Genomic DNA, 25014 nt, shown 5'->3' with positions numbered 1-25014 from the left:
TTGATGTAGTGTGGAACTGCATGAAATTTGAATGTTGAAAACTCCTGTCCCAGATGAATATCATCTTGATTATTCAAAATAATAGCAAAAATAAATAAATAAATAAAATAAAATAAATCTTTCAAAAACACCTTGTGTAAGTTTGTTAATGTTTACAGAGCACCTGGGAGGTTCTTTACCATAGACAGTCTCTTCTACTATTTTTATTTTCACAGCAGAAAAAACTTGGCCTGCACTGGTATTGCACCACTTTCAAATAAATGTCTTTGCTAAAAGGTTAATATCATATTTATTAATTTCTGGAAAACAATCATAGATTATATAGAGACTGTTTTACTTTATAAAGAAGGCACTGTCTAATTAATGATGGTTATTTGAATAACTAGAAACCTTTTATACTATAATTCTCCTAGTGTATTCATACACTGTGATTGAAGAGATCATCCAGAAGAAATACATCTTTTGGAAAATACCTTAATAATAATAATAATAATAGAGAGAAGAAAGTACAGTATCTAACATACATTAGAAAAATATGTAGCTGTCTATTCAGACAGCTACATATTTTTCTAATGAAACTGAAACAAGGTGAAACATTCAACTGCTGTGAAACAGTTATGTTATAAAAAAATTTTTGCACAAAAAATGCTTTGAGAGTAAATTACATATTGCAAAATCATTATTTCGCATAAACATCAATATATCATTTCAAGGCATTTCTAAAGGTAAACAGAAAATATCACAAATAGCCAGCAACAAATGCAAAAATGTTTCATAGCAGAACTAATGTGATGTGCTATTGCCAGTGAAAACCAGTAAGAAATATGGTGGTGGTGGTAGTGGTACTCTACCTACTAGGTGTAATTATGCTATAACTCACTCTGGAAAAAAGTGATGAAAAACAATTCAAAGGACACGCCTAATAAACATTTGTTTGTATTTAGGAAGGTACAGAAAAACACAGATTTTTATCTCCAAACAACAATTAATGTGCGGTCATTATTTTCAAGTTGGCCTTACAGGTGCAGTGCCATGGCTGCCAGGTTAATCTCTGCATGGCCAAGGCCAGAAGAGTTTACAGTATCACTGTAACCGTTTGATTGCAGCAAGTTTACCAGAAACGTATTTAAGTAAGTAGATACAATTGTATAAATGTATCTACTTACTAAGTAAGAAGCAGGCTTTCATGTGCATGATTCGAAAAGGAAAAATCTGAACTTCTTCAAGAGAGGTGTTACAGCAAATATCTCTTCTTCTTGGGGGAATCCCATTGCACTAATTTATTATATCAACTGTACTGCCCTTTCCCTTAAATACTACTATTGTCACAATGAAACTGCCTCTTTTGCTAGTTTAAAACATATTTCAACCTATATCTCGTGACACCATGTGTCTGTTGCCATAGTTACCTCAGTACACACAGTTGCCCAGTGTATTTTGCAATAAATCAATAACTCTGTTTAAGAATATACTACTGAAGTATAGTCTTTACATCTAAAATGTGTTAACACAAAAAATGTAAACAAATGAGATAGATGGTATTACAACGTACGCCACTTCTTGTGATCATGGATAATATTATTTGTATAATGTTATTACTTTTATGAAGTTCTGATCAGGCATATACCAATATGCCTGATCAGGAAAAAAATGATTCTGTATTGAAATCAGTGCTTCAGTTTATGTTATTGCTTTTTTGCCTTATCACAGTTTATGCATGTGCAGTGGAAGTGATTATGTAACATCCCAGTTTGTTTATGAATTCTGACACATTGCATGTCTAGTTACTGCTGTTGCTTTGTACAGTTTATATGGTTGTCAGTGTTGGTAATGCCATGAAAGAAATTACTGTATCTGTACTTCTACCAACCTGACTTTTTATGGATTTCCAGAAACATTATGACAGCTTCATTTTTATTGATGACTTTCCCAAAGAAACATTAGACAGTCAAATTAAAGTATTTTATAATGCTTGATTTTAATGCTTGAATTTTTCACTTCCACCTTTTTTTTATGTACACGTTTCTGATCTGATTCAAAAGCAATGCTGAACAACTGGATTTTTGTTTCATCAGTTATTGTTATTAATTAAGCTGTGTCTCGAAGTGATCACAGTAAGCAATGCCCACTGTATTTTATATAATTTGTTGTTTATGTTTCAGTACTTCATCATCAATTTATTAATGAATAAATTTTTGGGGAAAAAAATAGGGAGAGAGAATAGATATGGTGGAGGGGAATTGAATGCATGCAAAATATGTAGTTCTGTATACATGATTTATGATTATCCTACTTGGACTATTGATGCAGTGCCTCTTTACTTATTTGGGATGGATGACTTTATGCAACACAGAGTTAATAATATTGCATTCATTCTTGTGTGCATGTGAGAGAGAGTATGGGTCATGTTTATTCTAACTTTATAATGTATTTTACCTGATGATATAGTGTAACGTTTAAAATGCTAGGTTGTATTGCCATGCAAGTTCTATCCACTATAATGTCAACTGACTGAAGACTAACTGGCATTGTTTCATATAAAAGTGAAATATTCACATAATATACATTTAATTAAATGATATTTTCTTTCAGTGAATTACAGGAGTGGAGGTGCAAGTCTTTTATAAGTGGTATTGTATTGATGTGTGCATTTGTTTGGCATTAACTGTTAAGAAATTGACACTCTTAACATTAGAATATTTTGCAAATGCATGTTTTTAATTTTAGGTTCAGTGGCTTATTGACAATTATGAGACAGCTGAAGGTGTCAGTTTACCTAGGAGTACCCTTTATAATCATTATCGTAGACACTGTTCAGAACACAAATTAGAACCTGTAAATGCAGCTTCATTTGGCAAGTTGATTCGATCAGTATTTCTGGGTCTCAGAACTAGACGGTTAGGTACAAGGTAAGATTTTTTATTCATACTCTCAGCTGATTGATTATTAACTCTAGTGTATTCTCCATTATACAGAATTTTTTAAAATACTTTTTTTTCCCCTCAACATGTCAAATCATAGTGTATTAAAAAAAAAAAGCCTCATATTAAACAATTCATTGTAGGATGATATAAACAGATTGGGATGTTCTTATGGTATCAGGTATATCAATGTTTTGAAGATATACATAAGAAAGCATGATGGTTCTTTTCCTTTTATGGATCAGTGTATGTTATTTCATTGGCTACAACCAGATTTAACCAGGTTACTATTAATTCCTGTTTTGTTACAAAAAGTTTTTAGGGATGATAAATTAAGTTTATGATATCAGTTAAAGTTTATATTATTATAATTCAAGCATAAGGAAAGTGGATATTTTTATTGCAGTAAGTAGCTCACACAGTAGATATATTTTAATTTCTGAAAAATTTCACATCTGTTTGTTTTGCATTTTGAGATTTCAGGGTAAAAAGACCAAGGTACATCACTAAGTTATAAATGGATAAAATTATCATGGAAATTCAGAGTATCAATTTTAAAACCATTATGGATATAATGGTTTTAAAACCAATATAATAACCAATGGAGGCTCCACACCTCCATTGGTTATTATAGTACAGCAGTAGGTTCATTCAGTTTAGACCTCTGGTTCCTGACCATGGTGAATATGTGGTATATACACTGTGAAGTGGTACATGGGAAAAGAATAGGTAGCATTTATCCTATTACAAAGGAACAGTGGGACAAGAAAATTTTATTATTTTGTTAGTAGTACTCAAGTCAAAAAAGGCTAAGAACCCCCCTCCCCAGCTTAAGACTAAGAGACCATTAAATATCCTTTATTTGTATTCAGGAAGGGTAGATTTCAGAACATAATATTGTACCTTTATATTAATCTAACTATTTTTAGGTTAGTATGTATTAAGGTTCTCTGTGAGAGTATAGTGGTACTTGCTCCTCATTTGGAAATTTCTGGGTTCAAGTCCTGTCACAGACTTGAACCCAGAGGAATTTCTAAAGGCCTTTTAAATCACAGCTATAGGTAGCTGATCTCAGGTTGGAGGTATTAGAGTTTCCTGATGAGTTATTCTGGGTTTTTCAGCACAGCATACACCTCTAAACACACACTAGTGTAGACATAATGGCACTATGTCATCCAAGTTGTTGATGCACCTAAAAACCAACAGTAACTGTCACAATTTTTAGTGTTTGGGTTGTACTCTGATGGGCACAGGGCAAAATTAAATTATAGTTGCCCTATACTTACACAAATAAAGCCAATACTAAAAACAGCACCATTAATATGAAACTTGAAGTCAAAATTGTTTAGAGGGGAAAAAAAAAAAAAAAAAAATTGTTGCATTAGTGTATTATATGCAGAGGTAATTTATGTACTTGCTTATTTCATTCATGTAAAGAAAAAGAAAAAGTTGTGTTTTTTTATTTATTTTTTTATTTTTTTTTATTTACCACCTCTCGTTAATGTAAGAGTTGAAGTTAAATCTTCTGTGTGCAGGTAAATTGATGCTAAATGAATTGAATGAAGGAACACCATTCTGCTTAACATAGAAGCCAAGTTTATTGGCTTCTATGTCAAGCAGAATTTTTCCATAATCTAGAAAGTTTTTATTTTTAACGTATTTAATGCAGAAATAATGAGGCCAAATAAGAAATAGAGAGGTTAAGAATGCAATTTTATTAACTGCACATAAAAAATTACAAACATGTTGATGATCCAATGTTATTTTCTGCCATTAATACACTTCTGCTATGCCCCATTCTATTTGCTTTATAATATCAAGTTTAGTCTGTGTGGGTAGCACAGTGGTATCGTCACTGTCCTCCCCAAACTGGGTGGAAAAGGCCCAGGTTCAAATCACATCAATGACGAACTTTTATAGACTTTTTTTCACTCCGTAGCTGAGCTAGTTTGTCTCAGGCATAGATAGCAAGGTTTTTCCACCAGAAACTGGGGTTTTTCTTCCAGCAAAACAGGAAAATCAAGTAGAGAACACACAATTTGCAGACACAATATACATGGATATATGAATTAACATTCTGGGTGACCCTAATGTAATAGTTTGGTCTAATGTAATACTGTGGTCTCTTTCTATCAGTTTCTGAGGTCTGCTCAAACATTTCCTGGCTGTAGTAATACCATTCCATAACACATCTTTCTAGTATTACCAGGACACAAACCAAAATGTTTTTGGTTTGTGTGTTTTAATCTCTTCCATGAAACCCTATGCCATGGAACATTATGATATACTGTCAACCAGGAGTGCAGGCAGGCCACAAGAACTAATATCAGTTCTTGTGGCCTCCCTGCACTCTGGTTAACAGTATTTAGTGAGGACTAATGGGGTCTGTGGATCAATCTTCTGAACATCTTCCAGTCTCTTTCTGTCAGTTTATAAGCTCTGTGCAAACACTTCCCAGCTGTAGTAGCATCCCAGGGATTAATAAAATATACAGGTAACCCCTCTATAACACAGTACTTCTACAACACAGTTTCGCTCTAACACGATTAATAAATTGCGACAATCCTCGCACATGATACTTATATAACATGGTTAGAGAATTTCGGTAAACCTCGCATAACAGGGTATTTTGAGCTTTTATGTGGGGGAAATCCCTGCTATTATGTTGGATGTAATTTTTCAACATTTCCACTCTTTTTGAATCCCCACTGTTGGCTCACTAGTCAAAAAAAAATTATTGAGAAATCCCTGTATTTTATTTTGTTGGGAAATTCCCGTGTTACATTCTGTGCTATTGAACTTGTGGAAAAATCTAGATTTCAAAGTTTTATTACTATTGGATAGCACACCAAGCCATCCAAAAGATTTAAGTCATCCAAACGTTGAAGTTATGTTCCTACCGTCAGGTTAATACAACTTATTTTTTTCAGCTGTTAGATCAAGGCATTATATTCATCACCTTTAAAGCTCATTCCATCAGAAAAACGTTACAATGGATTTTGGAAAAAATTGATTCATAGCTTTATCACTGAAAGAAGTAAAACCGTCAACGTTAAATGCATGTGGAAAAATGTATGGCCAGAGTCAGTTCATTCAGGAAATATGATCGAACGGGCAGAAAATGGAATCGGTGCGGTAGTAGAACTTGCTACTTCGGTAGGAGGGGAAGGTTTTGATGATATGACTACTAAAGCCCTCGTGGGTAGCACAGTTGATAGAATTGCTCTCCTCCCCACACCGGCTGGAAAAGACCCGAGTTCGAATCCCGTCGATGAAGGGAGGAATTTTTATGGGTCTTTTTCACAATGTAGCTGAGTTAGTCTGATGAGGGTAGCATGGTTTTTTCCTCCTGGAAACTCAGGTTTTTTGTCCAGCAAAACAGAAAGTGAACCTCAGGACAAATGCAAGTTATAGACAATATGCACAGAGTAACATGGCCTTAGTCAGTGATGCTCCTAAAAAAATAAAAAATATATGATTACTGAAAATGTTCAAGAATTACTGGTAGAAAAAGAAGCAGGCATAGCAGATTTGGTGCAAATGGCATCAGAGGTAAAATCAAATCAATTCAGATGATAATATCACAGATTAAAATTCTAAACTTCCAAATTTTACACTAAAAAGCATAGGGGAAGGCATAAAGTTAGCCGAGCAATTATAATCTTATTGAAATCGGCAATATATATGAGGACATAACACTGCCTGATCCACCGTGGACAAATATCCGTGCAATTTATGATGACTATTTCCAACAGTGGGGAAAGAACACCTTGTCTCCCTTCAATATTGCACAATTACATGAAACTCATTCTGCTTCTAATTTACAGGCCTGTAAGATCTATACCGATGGATCAAAAACTGAGACCCAAGTAGGTGCTGCAGCAATCTTCCCTTCATTCACTACTTCTATCTCATTACCTGTAGAATGCAGTATCTTCACTGCAGAGCTTTATGCTATCAACTTGGCCCTAGATCACATTACTCAACTTCTGATTTCTTCTGCCTTAATATACACTGACTCGCTCAGTGCTGTCTCTGCCATAAATAGCAATACCACCTCCTCTCACCCTGTTATCAAACAAATCCATTCCAAATTACTTGTGTGCAATGAGTCAAACCAAACTGTGACATTCTGCTGGATACCAGGGCATTCTGGTATAGCAGGAAATGAAAGAGCAGAACTTTCAGCCAAACAACCAGATACCAAAATTTTACAGAATTGTCAAGTTCCGTACTCTGATTTCAAACATATCATTCGTAAAGCATGTTACAATAGATGGTCACTGATCTGGAGAGGTTATCCAGGAAACAAACTATACAAAATAAAACCAGAACCAAAGCTGTGGCTCTCCAGTTTCCGGAAAAATAGACGAGAAGAAACAATTTTAGGAAGGCTAAGGATTGGGCATACACACCTCACTCACCTGTATCTATTAAATAATGACAGCGCTCCCCAATGCACATCATGCCAAGTTCAACTGACCATTCGCCAGTGGACTGTCCCCACTTTCAAACCATCCGCTTAGGCATCTTTAAGTCAATTTCTAATACACAGTCATCAGTAAATTTAATGCAGATCCTGGGAGATGATCCTAATAAAAAGGAACTATTTACTTTCTTAAATCGGGTAGGAATATACCATAAAATATAGGTATTGTTTCATATTCACCATTAGAAAGACACAATATGGCCCCAGCAGCCTATGTGTCGTTAAACTCAACAACAACAACAACAACAATAATAATCTTATTTTTTTGAATGCAGATCCTTGAAGGAGCCCAAAGTTCAAAGAGCAGCTTCAAAAATGCTTAGTTCCATATGATGAAATTCTCAAAGATTTGTCAAGCAAAAGCAAACAAACCCAGATTACTGATTTTTTAAAGAGAGCAGAAGATACACAAAATCTAGAATGGTATATTTTTGTTAGTTTTGTAAGGAAATAATGTATTTTTGTTAGCTTTTGGAACGTAACCCCCCCCTCTTTTGTACTCTTTCTTAGTCCCGTATAACACGGTTTCGCACACAACATTTTACACGAACCTAATAACTGTGTTATCCGAAAGGTTACCTGTATACTGTATCCTGGTTGATTAATGCTTGAATATCTGAAATTTAATGGAGATTTCTGTAGAGGGAAATGGAGGTACTTGAGGTCCGCTGAATCAGAATTGATCTTGACCCCTTCCTGTAAGCAAACAAGAGCATATGCTGAAAATTTGGTGCCAATCTGACGTTTTCTTGTTGAGTAAACATCAAAAATCTTTAACATACTTCAGTATATAGAGGTAAGTCAAAATTTTATGGGTGTGAAATGCTGAATTTCTATTGGTCCAATTTTAATCAAATTTGGGATGACTTGACAAATCTCTCAAAAAACCCAAAGGTAAAATTGAATCAAAATCTGTCCATTGCGAGTCAAGTTGTTACGTCTTGGATGGATGGACAGATAGACAGACAAACATGGTGAAGATAGTAGGCACTTCATGCATTTGCAAATGCACCTTTAAAAAAAAAAAAAAAGAAGAAAAGGATACACCAAAAAATTAAGAACTAATGTTGTTGACCAGTGTTGTTATATATATATGTGTGTGTGTGTGTGTGTGTGTGTGTGTGTGTGTGTGTGTGTGTGTGTGTGTGTGTGTGTGTGTGTGTGTGTGTGTTTTAAAGGAAGCAACAGTTTAAGATATTATTAATAATAAAAATAATAATAATGGATTATGGACCTGGGACACTGCTATATGCAGAAGGTACCCAGCGACCATAATTTCTACATAAGTTAGTAGTTGTGAAGGGAAATGTGCTAACATTACGGTACTAGTAATGCTAATTACGGAGAACAAAGGGCGAACGGAACAGAAATTGCTATCACAGTGAACAAAGAAGGGAGATAAGATAAAGGAGAAGTAATAAGGAATAATAAGAATAACTTAGTGCTATTCGTCCTGGGACCTCAGTGCCTTTTTCAGGGGCCAGCCGCCGAAATCAAAGGAGGAAACTGCAATAAGTGGGTATAGCCTCTGTTTCTGACATGAAATACACACCATACATGGTACACATGGAAAGTAGGTAAAGTTTGTTTAAGGTAGGTAAAGTCAGTTAAAATAATTTTTTTAAAATTTAATTTTAATCATGAGGCGTGCGTATATTTCATGGCTGACCTGATAGAGGCTGGAAGTAAAGATTAAAAGATTAACAAGAGTAAAAAACAAGAAATGGGATAACTTACATGGGGTCGTAGCGATCTGTACTGCTGAGGTGAGCCGACCGGGCTAGCCGAGTGGGTAAAGTACCTACCCGGCAACCCAAAGGTCGCGGGTTCGATTCCCGCCTCGGGCTTGGATCAAAGTACTGCAAAAACCTTGGGAGGTGCAATATGGCCACAGAAGCCGATGCGCCAACAACTACCAAATCAAAAAAAAAAAACTGCTGAGGTGAAATAAAATTTTTAGACTGAATGTGGGCTACGGTATAAGGTATAAGTTAGCGACCCCTGGTGTAAGAAATCAGGAAAGCTTTAAAATTAAATAAATTAATTAATTAGGTTGGGCCAGTTACCCCATGTGTTGCAGGTTGGAGATCTATTTAAATAAATTAATTAAAATAAATAAATTAAATTACCAAATTAAATTAATTAAACCAGCAAATTAAATTAATTAAACCAATTATGTCACCAATGTAAAGGGGTTAGTGGTAAAGGTTAAATGTTTGAAGGAATGTGTCCCAGGATAGAAAGGAATAACAGGCTGGCAAAGTAGTGGCAAATAGTCACTGAACTTTGTATAGGCGAGGAAAGTGTTTTAAAGCAGAAAAGGAGCAGCTTGGGTATTGCGTTCAGTAAACTAATGGCTCACAAGAAATAAAAATATAGGGGGTAGGAAAGCATAAAGAGTACTGAAGAAGGCAAAAAAATGGTGCCAGGGCAGTTCATTGCTATACCCGTTCCTATAGTAGGACCCTGAACGTAGTTGTGTGAGCATCCTTCATGTTTTTATGTATGGTATATGAAGATAAAAAGTAGATAAATAAAATAATAATATATAAATGGTAAAAGAATACTCCTATAGATAGCCAATCGGGGGCCGGGGTACAAGTTTTCTATGCTTGTGAGACCCCAAAGAGGCTGGGAGTACTGACTATATATATATATAAATTAGAACAACACATTCAGTAATTTAATGTCGTTTAATGCATACAAATCATTTGTTGTAAAAAACAGTTCATAAGAAGTTCTCAAACTGGTGACTGTGATGTTCAACGCATAACTCACAACGACGCATTATTTATTGTTGTAGGCATTGGAAGTTCCTAGGATTGTCTTGTATCTCTGCACTTGCTCTGACAATCAGTGCTATAAGTTCCACCACTGTGTCAACTGGCGTTTCATACACAAGAGTCTTCATGTATCCCCAAAAGAAAAAGTCCAAACAAGTCAGATCAGGCAACCTTGCTGGCCAGGCTACAAGTCCACCTCAACTAATCCATCTGCCTGGAAAGGTTGTATGTAAGTGTGCACATACACATCTGTCAAAATGTGGTGGTATGCCATCATATTGGAACCACATTTGTGCTTGAGAAAATGCAGAGAGTCGTCCATCTAAACGTGCAGGCAACATGTATGGTCCAACTAAAACGTTTCCCACAATGCCAGTCCATATATTGACAATAAGCCTGTGTAGGTAGCCACGTTCAACCATTTAATGGGGATTATTCTCTGCCCACACGACTGTTGCGGCTGTTGAAAAATCCTTCTTGGGTGAAACATGCCTCATCAGTGTAAAGCACATTATTGGCAAATCGGGCTGCAAGTTGGTTTCCTGTAAAACCAGTGGGAGAACTCAACATGGTGGGCAAAGTCAGCAGGTTCTAGTGCATGCACTTTCTGGCATCGAAAAGGATGTAGTCCAGCTTCTTTCACCACATCCCACACCAAACGATGCTGCACACCCAATCGGTGTGCAACAGCTCTTGTGCTGGTAGGAGTATTAGCGAATATCTGCAAAACCTGTTCCCCAAATGGGGGTGTCCTAGCAGTGCTTCGACATCCAGTATCATGCATATTCACACCGAAAGAGCCACTATCCTGCAATCTTTGGTGTGTCATAGCAAATGTTGTGGTGAGGCAACCTGCTGTGTGGAATCATTCTTGATAAATGCTGCTAGCCCCTCTTCCGTTTCCATTTGCTGTGCTGTACATTAAATGGATATCCGCCATTTCTGCAACAGTGAAATGCTCCATGTCTCTACCCATACTCATCATAATATGACTACACGTTTATGCTATTAGTGGCAGATATGCACCATCCTCTGAAGGCCTCTCAACACATGTATACGTTAATGTTGATGATAGTCGTATGTTCGAACACTGTGAGATGGATTGTTTTTTTCTACTTTGTGTGCAACTGCAAATGATTTGTATGCATTAAATGACATTAAATTACTGAATGTGTTGTTCTGGTTTTTACAATCCTTTAATAGCTTCTGCTGCTATAATGACTCATTTACGACCTATGTTTACTTGACAAAAATATTTTGTTTGGTACCGAACTCTTAGTACAAGTTTAGACAAATACACCAACCGTTTAAATATACTGATTTAATGATAAAATAATACTGAATAATATACTGAAATGATACAATAAAAACTGTAAAATAATAATTTACCAAAAACTGATTTACTTTAAAACAAATAAAAATGAATCGATGAATTTAAAATACATTAAAAATTATAAATTTAAAAGCGATAAAACACCATTGAAGCTTTCGGGGGCATCCGCCTCCTTTCTCAACAATAATGAAGTTCAAGCGACACAACCTTAAATATCAGGCTCACGGCACACGTGTCTGACCAGGTGCATGTTTAACACCCCTTCACGTGTGCTGGAACCGGAAATGGTCTGGGAGCGTGGCAAAACGTTTGTCTCTGGCAAGGACCACAGCTTCCAAAAAGGGGTGGAGCCGAACTCCTCTATCTCTATTTATACTATTGTTACCAGATGACCCAATCCACAAACTCTCCAGCCACTTGCGGTCTCAGAATCTATGCGCCCGGTCAAGGATGACAGCATTTTCAGGGGATACCTGATGTTGTTTTTCCCAGTAGTGCTCGGCAATGGCAGACTTATTGAGTTCTGCGGTCTGTATAGCTCTCGTATGTTCCCCCACACGGTCCTTAAGTCATCGCCCTGTCTCCCCTACGTACCATTTCTCACAATCCGGGCATTTGATCTCATATACGACCCCACTACTAGAGTCCTTAGTAATGGGTCTTTGACCTGTGACACCACTGTGTGCAATCTCCGATTCGGGAGCTGCACACAGAGTGTCTGAAAGTCATGAAGCATCCTCGCAATGCGATCTGACAAGCCCGGATAGTAGGGAATTTAAACTGTGGTAAGCGGTGCAGGCGGAACTACCTGATTATGCTGTACTTCTCTATTATATTTATCAATGACCCTCTGGGGGTAACCACATTTCATAAGATCCATCATAACTTGCCTAATTGCTTTCTCTCCCTCCTCAGAGGTACTAAAATGTGTTCTCACCCTACCCATAAGTGCCCTAGCCACACTATTTTTATGTTGGGCAGTCTGAGCCGACTTATAATGTGTGTACTGGCCCCTACACATTGGTTTCCTATAGACCTTGATTCTAAGCCTGGGGCTTCCCTGTACACCATTATATCCAGAAATGGTAGGGTGCCGTCTACTTCTACGTCTGAGGTAAATTGTATGAAAGGAGAGAAACCATTGAGAAAACTAACCACATCTTCATCTCTCCCCTTTTTTACTATAGTGAACGTGTCATCCACATATCGTTTTCACTTATGCATAGGGAACTCCAACCTCGCAAAAATCCTATTCTCTAATTCTTCCATATCTAAGTTTGTGACAATAGCGCTCATTAGAGAACCCATAGCTGTGCCGTGAACCTGCTTATACATCACTCCTTGAAATACCGAGGTAGTACTTGAAAGATATAATTCAACACCACAGCATAAATCTTCCATATTTAGGTGAGATCTAGCACTTAAGGTATCATCCTTCTATAAGGCCAACTTGACACATTCTACCCCATGCACTATGGGGATACACGTGAATAATGATACAACATCCAACGACATCATAGTCTCGTCCTCCCCTATATCTTGACACTTTACAAAATTCACGAACTCAACACTATCTTTAATGACCAACGTAGACCGACCCACTACTGGGGCAATCGGTTGCGCCTGAAATTTAGATAGAGCATAAGTGGGGCTACCAATAAAGGAAACTATAGGACGTAGTGGAACATTTACTTTGTGCATCTTGGGCAACCCATAAAATCTGGGCAGCCGACACCCTGTTGCATGCATGGACCATATTTCTCCTTTGAAATCTTCTCCATTTTTAACCAGGGTAGTAACTTAGCTGGCTTAGAACAGCGTGTGAATAAGATGTAACATCTTATTCACACACTGTTCTAAGCCAGCCAATGGGTTTCTATGAATAATCTTGTATGTATCACTATCACGTAATAAATCTAGCACTTTCTTTTGGTAATCCTCTTTACTTAGTACAACAGTTGATCTACCTTTGTCTGCTGGTAAAATTACAATATCATCATCCCGTTTAAGTTCTTCTAACGCTTTCTTCTGTTTAAGGGTAAGATTTGAAGCAGCCATTTTTGCCTGGTTCAATATAGGTTTTAACGGTTTTAACACGAATTTGATTAGCAATGGATTCCTGTAATTTACTAATGGCCCTCTCAATGCCCATGGTTGTTTCAGTAATTGGAGGTTTAGGGGGTAATAATGCAAATTTGGGTCCTAGAGCCAACAACCCCTAACCCCTCTTGCTCTTGGATTAAAGGTTTGCCACTTAAGTTCTGGATGAAGTCAGAATGATGACCACCTCTAAATATAGTGGTCTGTTCCTCCAATAACATATTGAACTTATTAATATGTCTCTGTTTATATAAATATGCAATCCTATTCACCCTCTCCAGAACTAATATTACCTAATGATGCTTCAATCAATCTCCTATTACACCTCAGGTCATCATGTAGTTTCTGAATCCACGCATTCAAAACCTTCTTTTGAGACCAAACAATAATCCTGGCCATACAAGCGTCTTTAAATGGTGCTTTAATCCTAAATCCTCTTTCTTTTTAACCTCCCAACACATTATAATGTCCTATGTGGTTGGTCCCGGCCAATTTCTCATTAACGTAATGCTATTTTACATTCAGTATAATAACATTGAAAATAAAAAAATTTCTCTATAATGACCATAAATTTCTTCTGACTTTGAATGTCAGTCTAAGTTGTTGTTGTTTGTTTATTTGGTTTTTAGGAGCATTAGCAACTAAGGCCATATTGCTCCGGGATATGCGGTGGTCGTACCCTGACCTTTCCACATCCTCCGTATTTGGTGGTGACGGGCTCGAACCCCGGTCTAATCAAGAAGCGTGTTCTACGCACTGTTGCTCCTTCCCACCTGGCTACGGAGGCGCCTTGTCAGTCTAAGACTGACAAAGAATAGATCAGACTTAGATCGCAGGATGAGTGAGAAGAATAGAAAAATTTTGCTGTTTGTGGATAACTGCACCCCTCAATGTCAAGTAAACGACCTACATGCAATCCCAAACAGTTCAGTATTCCTAAGAGTACTCTATTCTGAAAGATTGGAAAAAGATTGAAAGTTTAGAGAAATCTGCTGAACTGGGTAGAATTCGAGCATGAAAGGCAAAGTATCTGGATTTTGAAAAAGTACTTTTGGAATGGTTAATGATGATGCGTGAAAAGCACATTCCCATAGATGATAATCTTTTAAAAGCTAAGGCTGAATCATTTGTGCTTCAAATGGATATTGAAGAATTTTAAAGTTCAGATGGATTATTCCAGAAATTTAAGACTCATCATGGCCTGTCTTTCAAAATAGTGTATGGTGCAAGCGCAGACATGGACATTAATGCTACAAAGGAATGGAAGGAAAATGGTTTCAAAAATGTCTTTCTGACATACGACCACAGTGTCATCTTCAGTGCTGATGAAACTGGACTTTTTTTTTTTTTTTTTTTTAAATTGCTACCAGATAAAACACTTACATTTAATGGTGAGAAATGTAGTGGCGGAAAAAAGACCACACAACCTATTACCATTCTCCTAGCAGCAAACATGTCTGGCACAGACAAGCTCGACAAGCTTTTAAGCATTGGGAAATCCCAGAAGCCTCGGTGCTTTAAAGGTTTGTAGACATTACTGAATATGTATCAAGCAAACCAAAAGACATGGATGACATCACAAATCTACAAAGAATAGATCAGAGACTTAGGTCACAGGATGAGTGAGAAGAATAGAAAAATTTTGCTGTTTGTGGACCTATGTGCAATTACTGTTGAGTACCTACCCCCAAATATAACGTCAGTTCTTCAGCCACTTGATCAAGGTGTAATCCAGCGTTTAAAGAAAATACCGAAGAATGCTATTAAACAAAATTGTGCTGTCTTGAAAACAAAATTAGGTGCGAAATTGACATCCGCATGGGATGATGTTAATGAAAAGGTGATCACCAACTGCTTCAAACATGTTGGATTTACCGTCTTGAATGATGTAATGTGTGAAGTTTCACATGCTTCTTCCTCTATTAATTTTGAAGAACAGTCCGATAATAGGGAAGAAATATTTGAGCATGTGCATCATCATGAAACTTACAGAAATTAAGCTTCAAAGATTATGCAGAAGTGGGTGCGGATATTGAAAGTTTCAGGATATGCATGAATGAAGAAGAACTCATTGCAGATGTAATGAAATCTGAAATTTGTAGTGATGAAGATGAGGAATCTGCTGTGGTTGAACAAGAAGTTTCAGTGAAAGATGCTCATCAAGGATTAGAACTTGTACATTGATTTTTTCAAGCGGAGCGTCACTGCAAAAGCAAAATAACTGGCATTATGCACCTTCATAATAATCTTTTAAATCATGCTCTGTCATTGAAACAGTATGTTTTGACAGATTGTTTTAAAGTATGAAACAATTTTCTTGTTAGGTCCTATATTTTCTTTGTTAGCTCTTGATAGCTCTATGTAGTGAAATTTACAATTTAATTGTAACCTTACTGCACTCTACAATCAATGCAATACAGTCATAAATTTCTTGTTTAATACTCTAGTAGAGGTTCTCACCGTGTGCATCGCAATGCCCTGGGGAGGCACCATAATTTACCAGGGGCGTTGCGGATGATGTAATAGTTTATGTAAGGATGTTGTTATTTGGTTTTTAGGAGCATTAGCAACTAAGACCATATTTCTCCGGGAATATGCGGTGGTAAATCCTTGACCTTTCCGTATCCTCCGTATTTGGTGGATCACTGGCTCGAACCCCGGTCTAATCAAGAAGCATGTGCTACGCACTGCTGCTCCTGCCCACCTGGCTACGGAGGCGCCCGTTTATGTAAGATTTCCATGGCAAATATTAAAAATGTATTAAGAATGATTTTTTTTACTACTAGATATCTACTACTATTTGATCTGTATTATTAATGTAAATAATTATAGAAAATATTTGGGGTATTTTTGACGAAGAGAATGCATTGTGTTCCCTGACCATATTCATGGAATCCTGTTACTACGAGCAGTTGGTTCTATTATTTTCACACTTTATTTGACCTTGCATGAGTGTGAATGAGGCAATGCCGGAAATCTGCTCTTGGTAACCGCATAGTCAGAGTACAATCAGCCATTTGGTCTAAGTGTACATGTATTTCAAATCGCATCAACAATTTACATATGGTGAGTTACTGGTAGTACAGTTTATATTAAACTAGTGTTGCGCATATGTTAAAAGTAACTATATATATATAAAAAAAAAAAAATGAAATAGTGTTATGTCACGTTGTTGTTTTGTGTTTTTCAATTTATTTTTTTATAATTGACCATGGCAGTAAAAATTTTTTAATATGAATTAAAAAAGCAAGCACAGACATCACATTAATATATTTTTTAAGAATAATATAATATCCTGATTATTAGTTCATGTATTAATGATTATTGTATTGTATTAACATATTAAAAATAAGAAATTGCACAATTATAGATGTTTTACTTCAAGGGAGGTTCCGGGAAAATTTTACAGGTCAAGGGAGGCGTGGGCTCAGAAAGTTTAAGAACCTCTGCTCTAGTACATCTTATAAATAAGATTATACTGTATTGTATTAGTAGAATTACATTAAATGTTCAAGCTTTTGCTTGTTTTGTTACGGATTTTATGAACGATCGCTATAACATCCTTCCAATATAACGACCGTTTTTCTCATTCCCTGAGGGATCGTTATACAGAGCTTCAACTGTATTTTAAAATCATCTCAAGTTTTTATATTTGCCAGTACTGACTGGTTTTAACTTTTTTTTTTGCTGCATTCGTGTTACTACCCCGTAGTTTTGTCAAATTAGCTTTTTATTCTTTTCCCCTTGACATGTTATTGATTTTAATGCCAAGGTTTTAATTAGATAAAGATAATAAAAAAGTCCTGTTCCATCTAAATTAAAAAGGTCACAATCTTTATATTGAGCATGAATGTGGGTGATTTGTTCTCTACCATGTATCTGACTGGAGAAATTCTTAAAGGCCTCTTCATTGGAGCTGAAGTTAGCTGACCTCATACAAGGGAGTAGGTTTCCACCAAGAATTATTCTTTCTGCTGCCCCTCATGCACAACATGCAAATCTGCCCATGAGCACACATTTGTACAAACATAATAAATAATGGTGCAATATGGCCTTAGGTGCTAATGTGCTATATAAATAACAGTAAGAATTGTATCAATTCATCTGAATCAAGTGAAGCTGATTCACCACAAAATTTTAATCATAATGCCTTGTATGCTTGAAGTTCCCTAATCAACCAGCTCTAGAATTGGTTAGTCCTAATGTTTTTGTAAATTCTGAAAATGCCTCTTTTGATGGAACAGGCCAGATATTGGGAGCTTGCGTGAACATACTTATTTCAACTAAGTTAATATTGCTATTTTTATTTTTGATGAGCAATTTTTCCACCATAGATAGTTTTATTTTGATGAAAGAATGTTACTCAAAAGTCATTCTAGATGTTTTGACTTTAGCAAAGAAAGTTTTAGGTAATCTCAAGTGCTCAAAGTTCTCTATTAATTCTTGATTGCCTGATAAAAATAATAATGAATACTTTTTATCGGATATGGCTAAGACACTTTCACTACAGTGATGTTGTGAATAATGCAGTACTGCAAAATATATATACAGGGTTATTCACTACCAGTGCAACAAACTTGCAGGAGGTGTAGGGGGCACAAAGACGAATCGGAATCACATAGCATTGCAGGGTCCAAAATGCCTTCGTCATGTGGTAGAGGACGTTGAACGGGAGGTCACGTGGACAGCGATCCCGCTGGAAGTCAGCATTTGCAAACCGTTTCTGTTGAAGAAACCAAGTAGCAAAAGTCCTCCAGAGTGGATAATCCGCAGGCTCCAATGATTGGACGCGTTGCAGATGGTATGAACTCATTTGGTTTGTTGACAGTATCCTCCATACAGTGGATTGGGAAATACCCAATCGTTGGCCTATCGCTCGAGTACTCGTACTCGGATTGCCTTCTGCAAGACGTAGGACATTCTCCTCATTGTCTGGCATCCTCGTCGTTCGCTCTCGATTCATGGTACCTCTTGTGAAACAACCAGTCTCACGTAACCTTCTGTGCACACGTGCAAAAATCATATGATGAGGAGCACGCCTGTGCGTGAAACGTTCCTGGTACAAGTGCAGAGCGGCGCGCCCGTTACAGTCCGCAGCTCCATACGAGAGGTGCATGTCGGCCAGTTCAACGTTTGAATACTCGTCCATCCTACTGCCTCGGGAACCGGTTCACAAATGCTGACTTCAAGCGGGATTGCTGTTCACGCGATCTCCCATTCAACGTCCTCTACCGCATGACGAAGGCATTTTGGACCCTGCAATGCTATGTGATTCTGATTCGTCTTTGTGCCCCCTACACCTCCTGCAAGTTTGTCGCACTGGTAGTGAATCACCCTGTATATTGCACAAGAAGGATAACATGTGATTAGCATTTTAGGTTTCATTTTAGAAGCAGCATTATATCTTGGGGAGTGTCAGATTATTATGACTAAATGTCTTGTAGTGGATTTTAAAGTAACAAATTAAGTGGAAAATATGAATTAACAGCAGACAAATTAAGATATCAAAGAAATAGAAACTATATAAACCAGTGGATGGGTAGCTGGAAGTTTTAAAAATTAATGAAATAAGTGGCATGATGAATTACTGAGATTATGATGTAAATAAATAAATTTATTCCTAAGATGGCTGAAACCAGAAAAGTTAACATTTTGTTGTGACTGGATACTTATTGAAATAGGGGATGTCCAATTTTCTGTATTGTAATTCACAGTGGGGTGCATTTTTAATGGGGGTGTAAGGCATTTGAAACCTCAGATCAATGTAAGTATCATACATACACATACAACAAAACAGGATCACAATCATTCCGTTTTTTTTTTTTTTTTTTTGTCTATTTCCACATTACCAAATCTAGCAAGGCACGTATATCAGTAACACTGCTACTCTGAAAGGTGTAAAGTTTGCTGTTTTGTTGTATGAGTATGCATGATAGTTACATTCATTTTTTTATGTACCTTCACTGCTTTGTTTTATATGCATTTATTGAAAAGATAGTAATTATATCATTTTATTTTTTTTTCCAGGGGAAATTCAAAATACCATTATTACGGTATACGTGTGAAACCAAATTCACCACTTAATCAAATAGCTGATGACATTGGGACAACTGCACTTAGACAGCAGCCCCTAAACCAGATGAAGCGGTATTTTTTTAAAATTTCTTATTTAATTGATTAAAATTGCTATTTTTTAGATTCATAATTGGTGATTATGTATGATACAATGTGCAAAGTCAGTTTTTTATAAGTATTATTTGATAGGCTTTTTTGGATTTCAGATATCATAGGAAAGTATTCATTCATTTTTATAAGTAATTAAATTTTGTTTCCTTGCTTCTTGACCTTTATGAGTGTAATCAAATAAAAGCAGTTGTTTTTGCTCTAATATACTTTATGCTTTATACAGGGTGGTCTATAAGTTTGGAAATATATATTTATTCATATTTACATCAGCAGTTATTCAAAACAGTTTCAAATAACTGCTGATGCAAATATGTTAAAAACATTGATGTGCAAAGTATGAAAAATAGTTTATAATCTTTTTTTTTTTTTTAATGTTTCAAAATAATTTAGATATTGGGAATAGTACTATGAGCCTTACAATGAAAGGGAAGATTGAAATTGTCAAGTGGCACAAAATATGAAAATGCTGCAGAAGTTGCACACTAGTTCAAGAAATTTTTTGCATGTAACCATCCAATAAAGACCATCAAGCAGCTTGTGAAAGAGTTTGGTGAAATGGGAACTGAGCACAATCTACCAAAACATGATACAGCTTGTATCTCAAAGACATCTGCAAATTTTGAACTTGTAAGAGAGGATATTGAAGGAAGTTCAAAAAAATTTCAAAGAAAGCAAAGTTAGGAACTTAAAATACACAAAACAAACTTAAATAGGATAATTTTATGGGGATTCTGCTAAAGGAACTTAAATACGAGGTTTATCATCTTACGTTACAAAGTTTGTATTAGATCAACCCAGTAGAGATTAAGATTGGAATTTGCCGAACGGTTTTTGGCTTTGTGTGTTACAAACCTAGATATCACCGACGGTGTTTTGCGGACCAATGAAGCTGGCTTGACTTCATCGTTCCATGGCACTAAATGGAACTGCTAATTTCCATAACTGTGTTTATTACTCTCTTAACAACCCCATTTATTCTTTAACAAGGATTTAAATGCTCCTGGCTAGACAATCTCGATTGGAATTGAAGAGGCTGTGTTCTTGGTCCTTTTTTATTTGAGGGAACAGTGATAGGGGAAATCTACCTGAGACTGCTAAAAGACAAACTCATTCCATTAATGCTGTCCAGAATCAATTTTTAGTATTGCTTTTTATGCAGGATGCTGCACCATCTCAATATGCAAAAATTGTCAATGAGCTCTTAGACAAAAAAGTTCCCAGGTCGATTGGCCAGACAGTGGGGTTTCAGTGAATGGCTGCCATGCTCTTGGATTTAACACCCTATGATTACTTTTTATGGGGATATTTAAAGAATACAGCATTTAGTTATTAAGTACAGGTCTCAACTGGAGGTTCAGCAGTCAGAGGGTATAGAATTTTAAACATTTCTGAGGAATTGTGCCTTGCTGCGTGCATGTGCCCAAAATAATAGTTTTGTAAAGACCGAAATGGCTATCATTTTGAACAGATTTTCTTAAAGTTTCTATATGCCCTTTCTGTTCTGCTAGCATTAATTGAAATATATATTTAAAATAGTTTAATTTTAAATGTTATTTATTTAATTGTTATTTATTTAATTATGTACAGTCTAACATATTTCCTCACTTTTGGACCACTATATTACAAGTAACCCTTACACTATTTCTCAACTTAGTCATTCTTGTCTTGGTACACCTCTTACAATGATTTATCAGTATCATAATACCCTCTTAGAAAAATATTTTTGTTTTGGTCGTTGCGCTACTTTTCCAACTCTTTCATACAAGATCAGTATGAAAATGGAGTCTTCTATGTGCTACTTTCCAGGATTCAAACAGGTTTAGTTGCTTAGTGTGAGTCTTGTTAGTATGGAGATGTGGGGAAAACTTCTGTTTATATAACCTTCATTGTTGATAGTATTGCATGCGAGGCATAGGATAGTGCAGCAACGGCAGACACCAATTGCATGCATAGGAAAATATCATTATATCATTTTCTTTCACATGCATCCATCCATAAATAGTTTATACTATAAAAAATGTATTTTTTTATTCAAAGACATTAGTTTTATGGTCTGTCATCCACATCTAGTGGCAAAAATGATGAAGTAATTGCATGTAAAATTATGGAAAAAGTTTTCATTAGAAATTTTCAAACATTGTTATCTTTTATATCAGTAAGGACTGCTTATTAATTTTAGTAAATTAGTAAATTTTTTTACTAATCCCCCCCTCCCCTCCCATAGCATGTGAAAATTTGTATATTTTTGTATCAGCTTAATTTTAGCACAAGCAAGAAAAGGTGCATTATTGCAATAGACTTTGGGGGAAGTAGGTAGGGAGAACCAATCACTTCTGCAAGCTTGCATTGTGTTATTACCAGGTAATCTTCACTGATAAAAACAAATATGTTGTTTACTTCCGAAGGTTGCCTTCATCAAAACTTATTGACAGGAAATCTGTCACTGTGATACTGTTCCAATGTAAAAACTGTTGCTATTAAGACACACCTCTCTCTGCGTACAGTTGCATTTTATTTGTAAAGATAACTAATCTTTAAATTTGGCATTGTAAATTTATTTCAATGTATTTTATTTATTCAGATAAAGAGATTTTTCCTAAATGAAAATTTAATGATACATTTCCAAATGAAAACATTAGGACATTTTTATTGTTAATTAATGCTCCCTGCACATCTTCCTGTGCAATTTTATTAACAAGTTATTTTTCCTACCTCCCAGTACTGCAGGTCCTGCACAAAGTATAGTTCAAGGAGTCAAAGTCAGTTGTAAAAGTTATTTTGTCAACCTTTACAACTGACTTATTTATTTATATGATGGTGGAAACAGTTGCATGGAAAAGGCTGTTAAACAGCGATGGGTCATTATTTATTTAGATGAAGTCAAAGATGAAGCATGCCAAAATGGGTTACACCATAGTGGGCGCCGGGTGGGTAAAGTGCCTGCCTGGCAACACAAAGGTCGTGGGTTCGAATCCCGCCTCGGGTTTGGATCAGAGTAGTGCAAAAACCTTGTGAGGTGCATTATGGCCACAGAAGCCGATACGCCAACAACTAACAAAAAAAAAACAATAGTAGCAATACAAGGATTTGGAAAGAATTGTTGATTTGTTACTCACTGTGCAGGGTTGATGGCTTCAACTCTGTACTGTTAGTAACAGTTGCCAAATCTTTGCTTATTAGGTCTAATGACAGGATTCCATATGGATTATAGAGACATCAGCAATATTAAGTTGTTATATTATGTGGGAGTTTAATAACTTATTTAATGTAATACTTTTTACACAATAATATTTACTTTATAACAACAGTTCATGTGTTTTAACTAGTGTTATTCGCATTTAATTAATTCATGTGGTATTTTACTTTACAGTCTGTATAGTATACAAATACTAAATTTTGCTTGTAAACCATTTAAAGTATTTAAAGTGCAGGTTTTGAAAATCATTCCATATACCACTTAAATTACAAAACAGGTATTTCTTAAAAACGATGATGGTTATTTTTAAGAAATAACCATCATAACAGATGGTTATTTCTTAAAAATAACCATCTGTTATGAATTATGACCTCAGGAAGAACATAGAATCATTAACAGAGGAGGGGAAGGATTTATAAATAGCCACACCAGAGTGATTAAATTTTGCAATTGTTTGCTGACCTCATGCAACTACTAATATTTCATCAAAACTGGATGAAATGTAATTTCTCATAGGTCAGTAGAGCAAATAATGATTGTTTTATCATTCTGCTGTTTTATTCCTGAAACAGATTGTCATGTCAGCCTAATTTTTTTAAAGAAATAGGCAGTTAAGCTTTTGGCAAGGCCATCTGTTTGAAATTAGTGCGGTACCAGGGCAATTTGTTACAAAGGCATGGTTGTTAGCATTAGCATTAGTAGAGGCATATGATGCAAGAAAGCAGGCTTATGCAGCATCAGCTCATTCACTCCAAACGTTTGTCCACTTCTTCCTTGAATTTATTTAAGCTATCAACTACCCGCTGGTTGTAAGTAAATTTCTGCACATCTATTCTACAACCATCTTTCCTCAATTTCGGTTTATGCCCTCTCAGGTTTGTAATCTGAGCAAGAAGAAGAATCCCATCAGCATTGAGCCTGCTCAATCCATTCAAGGCCTTATACATCTCAATCAGATCACCACACAGGTGCCTAGTATCCAGATGCTGCAATATGCAGAACTTAAGCCTTTCTTCGTAAGAGCACCCCCTTTGTTCCCCACACCAATCTTGTTGCCCTTCTCTGTACTCATTCTAGCAACTCTACATCCTTCTTAAAATGAGACTTCCAGACCTGTATGCAGTACTCAAGGTGTGGCCTGACCATTGCCTTATACAAGGGGATAATCACCTCCATATCCCTGCTAGCAAAATTCCTGTATATCATTGACAGGACCCCATGACCTACTCTGGCAGCCTGTCTACACTGCTCAGAAAACTCCATATCTGACTGCACAATTATCCACAGGTCTCTTTCATTCTCCACTACCCTCAATGTAACACCACCTAGTTGGTACATTTCTCTGGAGTTACTGTTACCCATATGCAGTACTTTGCATTTGTCAATGTTAAACTTCAGTTGCCATTTCTCAGCCCCTCTGCCCAACTTTTCCAGATCCTGTTGCAGCAGCATACTGTCATTACTGTTATTAACAACCCTGCCAACCTTTGTGTCATCTGCAAACTTTGACATTAAGATTGATATACCTTCATCAATATCATTGATAAATATACAAATAACAATGGGCCCAACACCAAACCCTGGGGGACTCCATTAATTACCACCCTGTCTTCACCCACTTAACCATCCTTTTATCCATTGTAGCAACTTGCCCTTAAGCCATACTGCTCCAATTTGTACAGTAATCTTCCACGTGCAACAGTATCAAAAGCTTTCCTGAAATCCAAATATATGATATCAAAATTATCTTTGCATCCAGTTCCTTTGTGACCATATCATAGTATCCAGTCAAATTGGTCAGACAAGACTTCCCCTTAATAAACCCTTACTGTGTCTGAACTATTACTTCAGTCTTGTCTAGATGATCCTGTCCAATGCTTCTTTAACCAATGACCCCATTATTTTCCCTGGAACAGAAGTCAGACTAACAGGTCTGTAATTACTCGTTCCACCTTTTGTGAATTGGAGATACACTTCCACATCTCCAGTCCACGGGGACTACCCCT

At 36.3% G+C, this 25014-nt stretch overlaps 1 protein-coding gene across 5 annotated transcripts in view; it reads left to right on the top strand.

Moving 5' to 3' along the window:
• The window catches only part of LOC150086088 (DNA-binding protein RFX2-like), a 483547-nt gene that overhangs the window by 339220 nt on the left and 119313 nt on the right, over nucleotides 1-25014 (top strand). For all 5 annotated transcript variants that reach the window (XM_090374368.1, XM_090374370.1, XM_090374371.1 and 2 more), the window contains 2 exons: nucleotides 2728-2909; nucleotides 19654-19773. In XM_090374368.1, the coding sequence (XP_090230494.1) occupies nucleotides 2728-2909; nucleotides 19654-19773 (302 nt within the window). The remainder of the gene's footprint in view (nucleotides 1-2727; nucleotides 2910-19653; nucleotides 19774-25014) is intronic.

Source organism: Mastigoproctus giganteus, chromosome 5 (assembly GCF_048544385.1).
Source record: "Mastigoproctus giganteus isolate SK-2022 chromosome 5, ASM4854438v1, whole genome shotgun sequence".
NCBI classification, from domain to species: Eukaryota; Metazoa; Arthropoda; class Arachnida; order Uropygi; family Thelyphonidae; genus Mastigoproctus; species Mastigoproctus giganteus.
The sequence above is the reverse complement of the archived record's forward strand: the minus strand, read 5'-3'. Positions and strand labels throughout refer to the sequence as shown.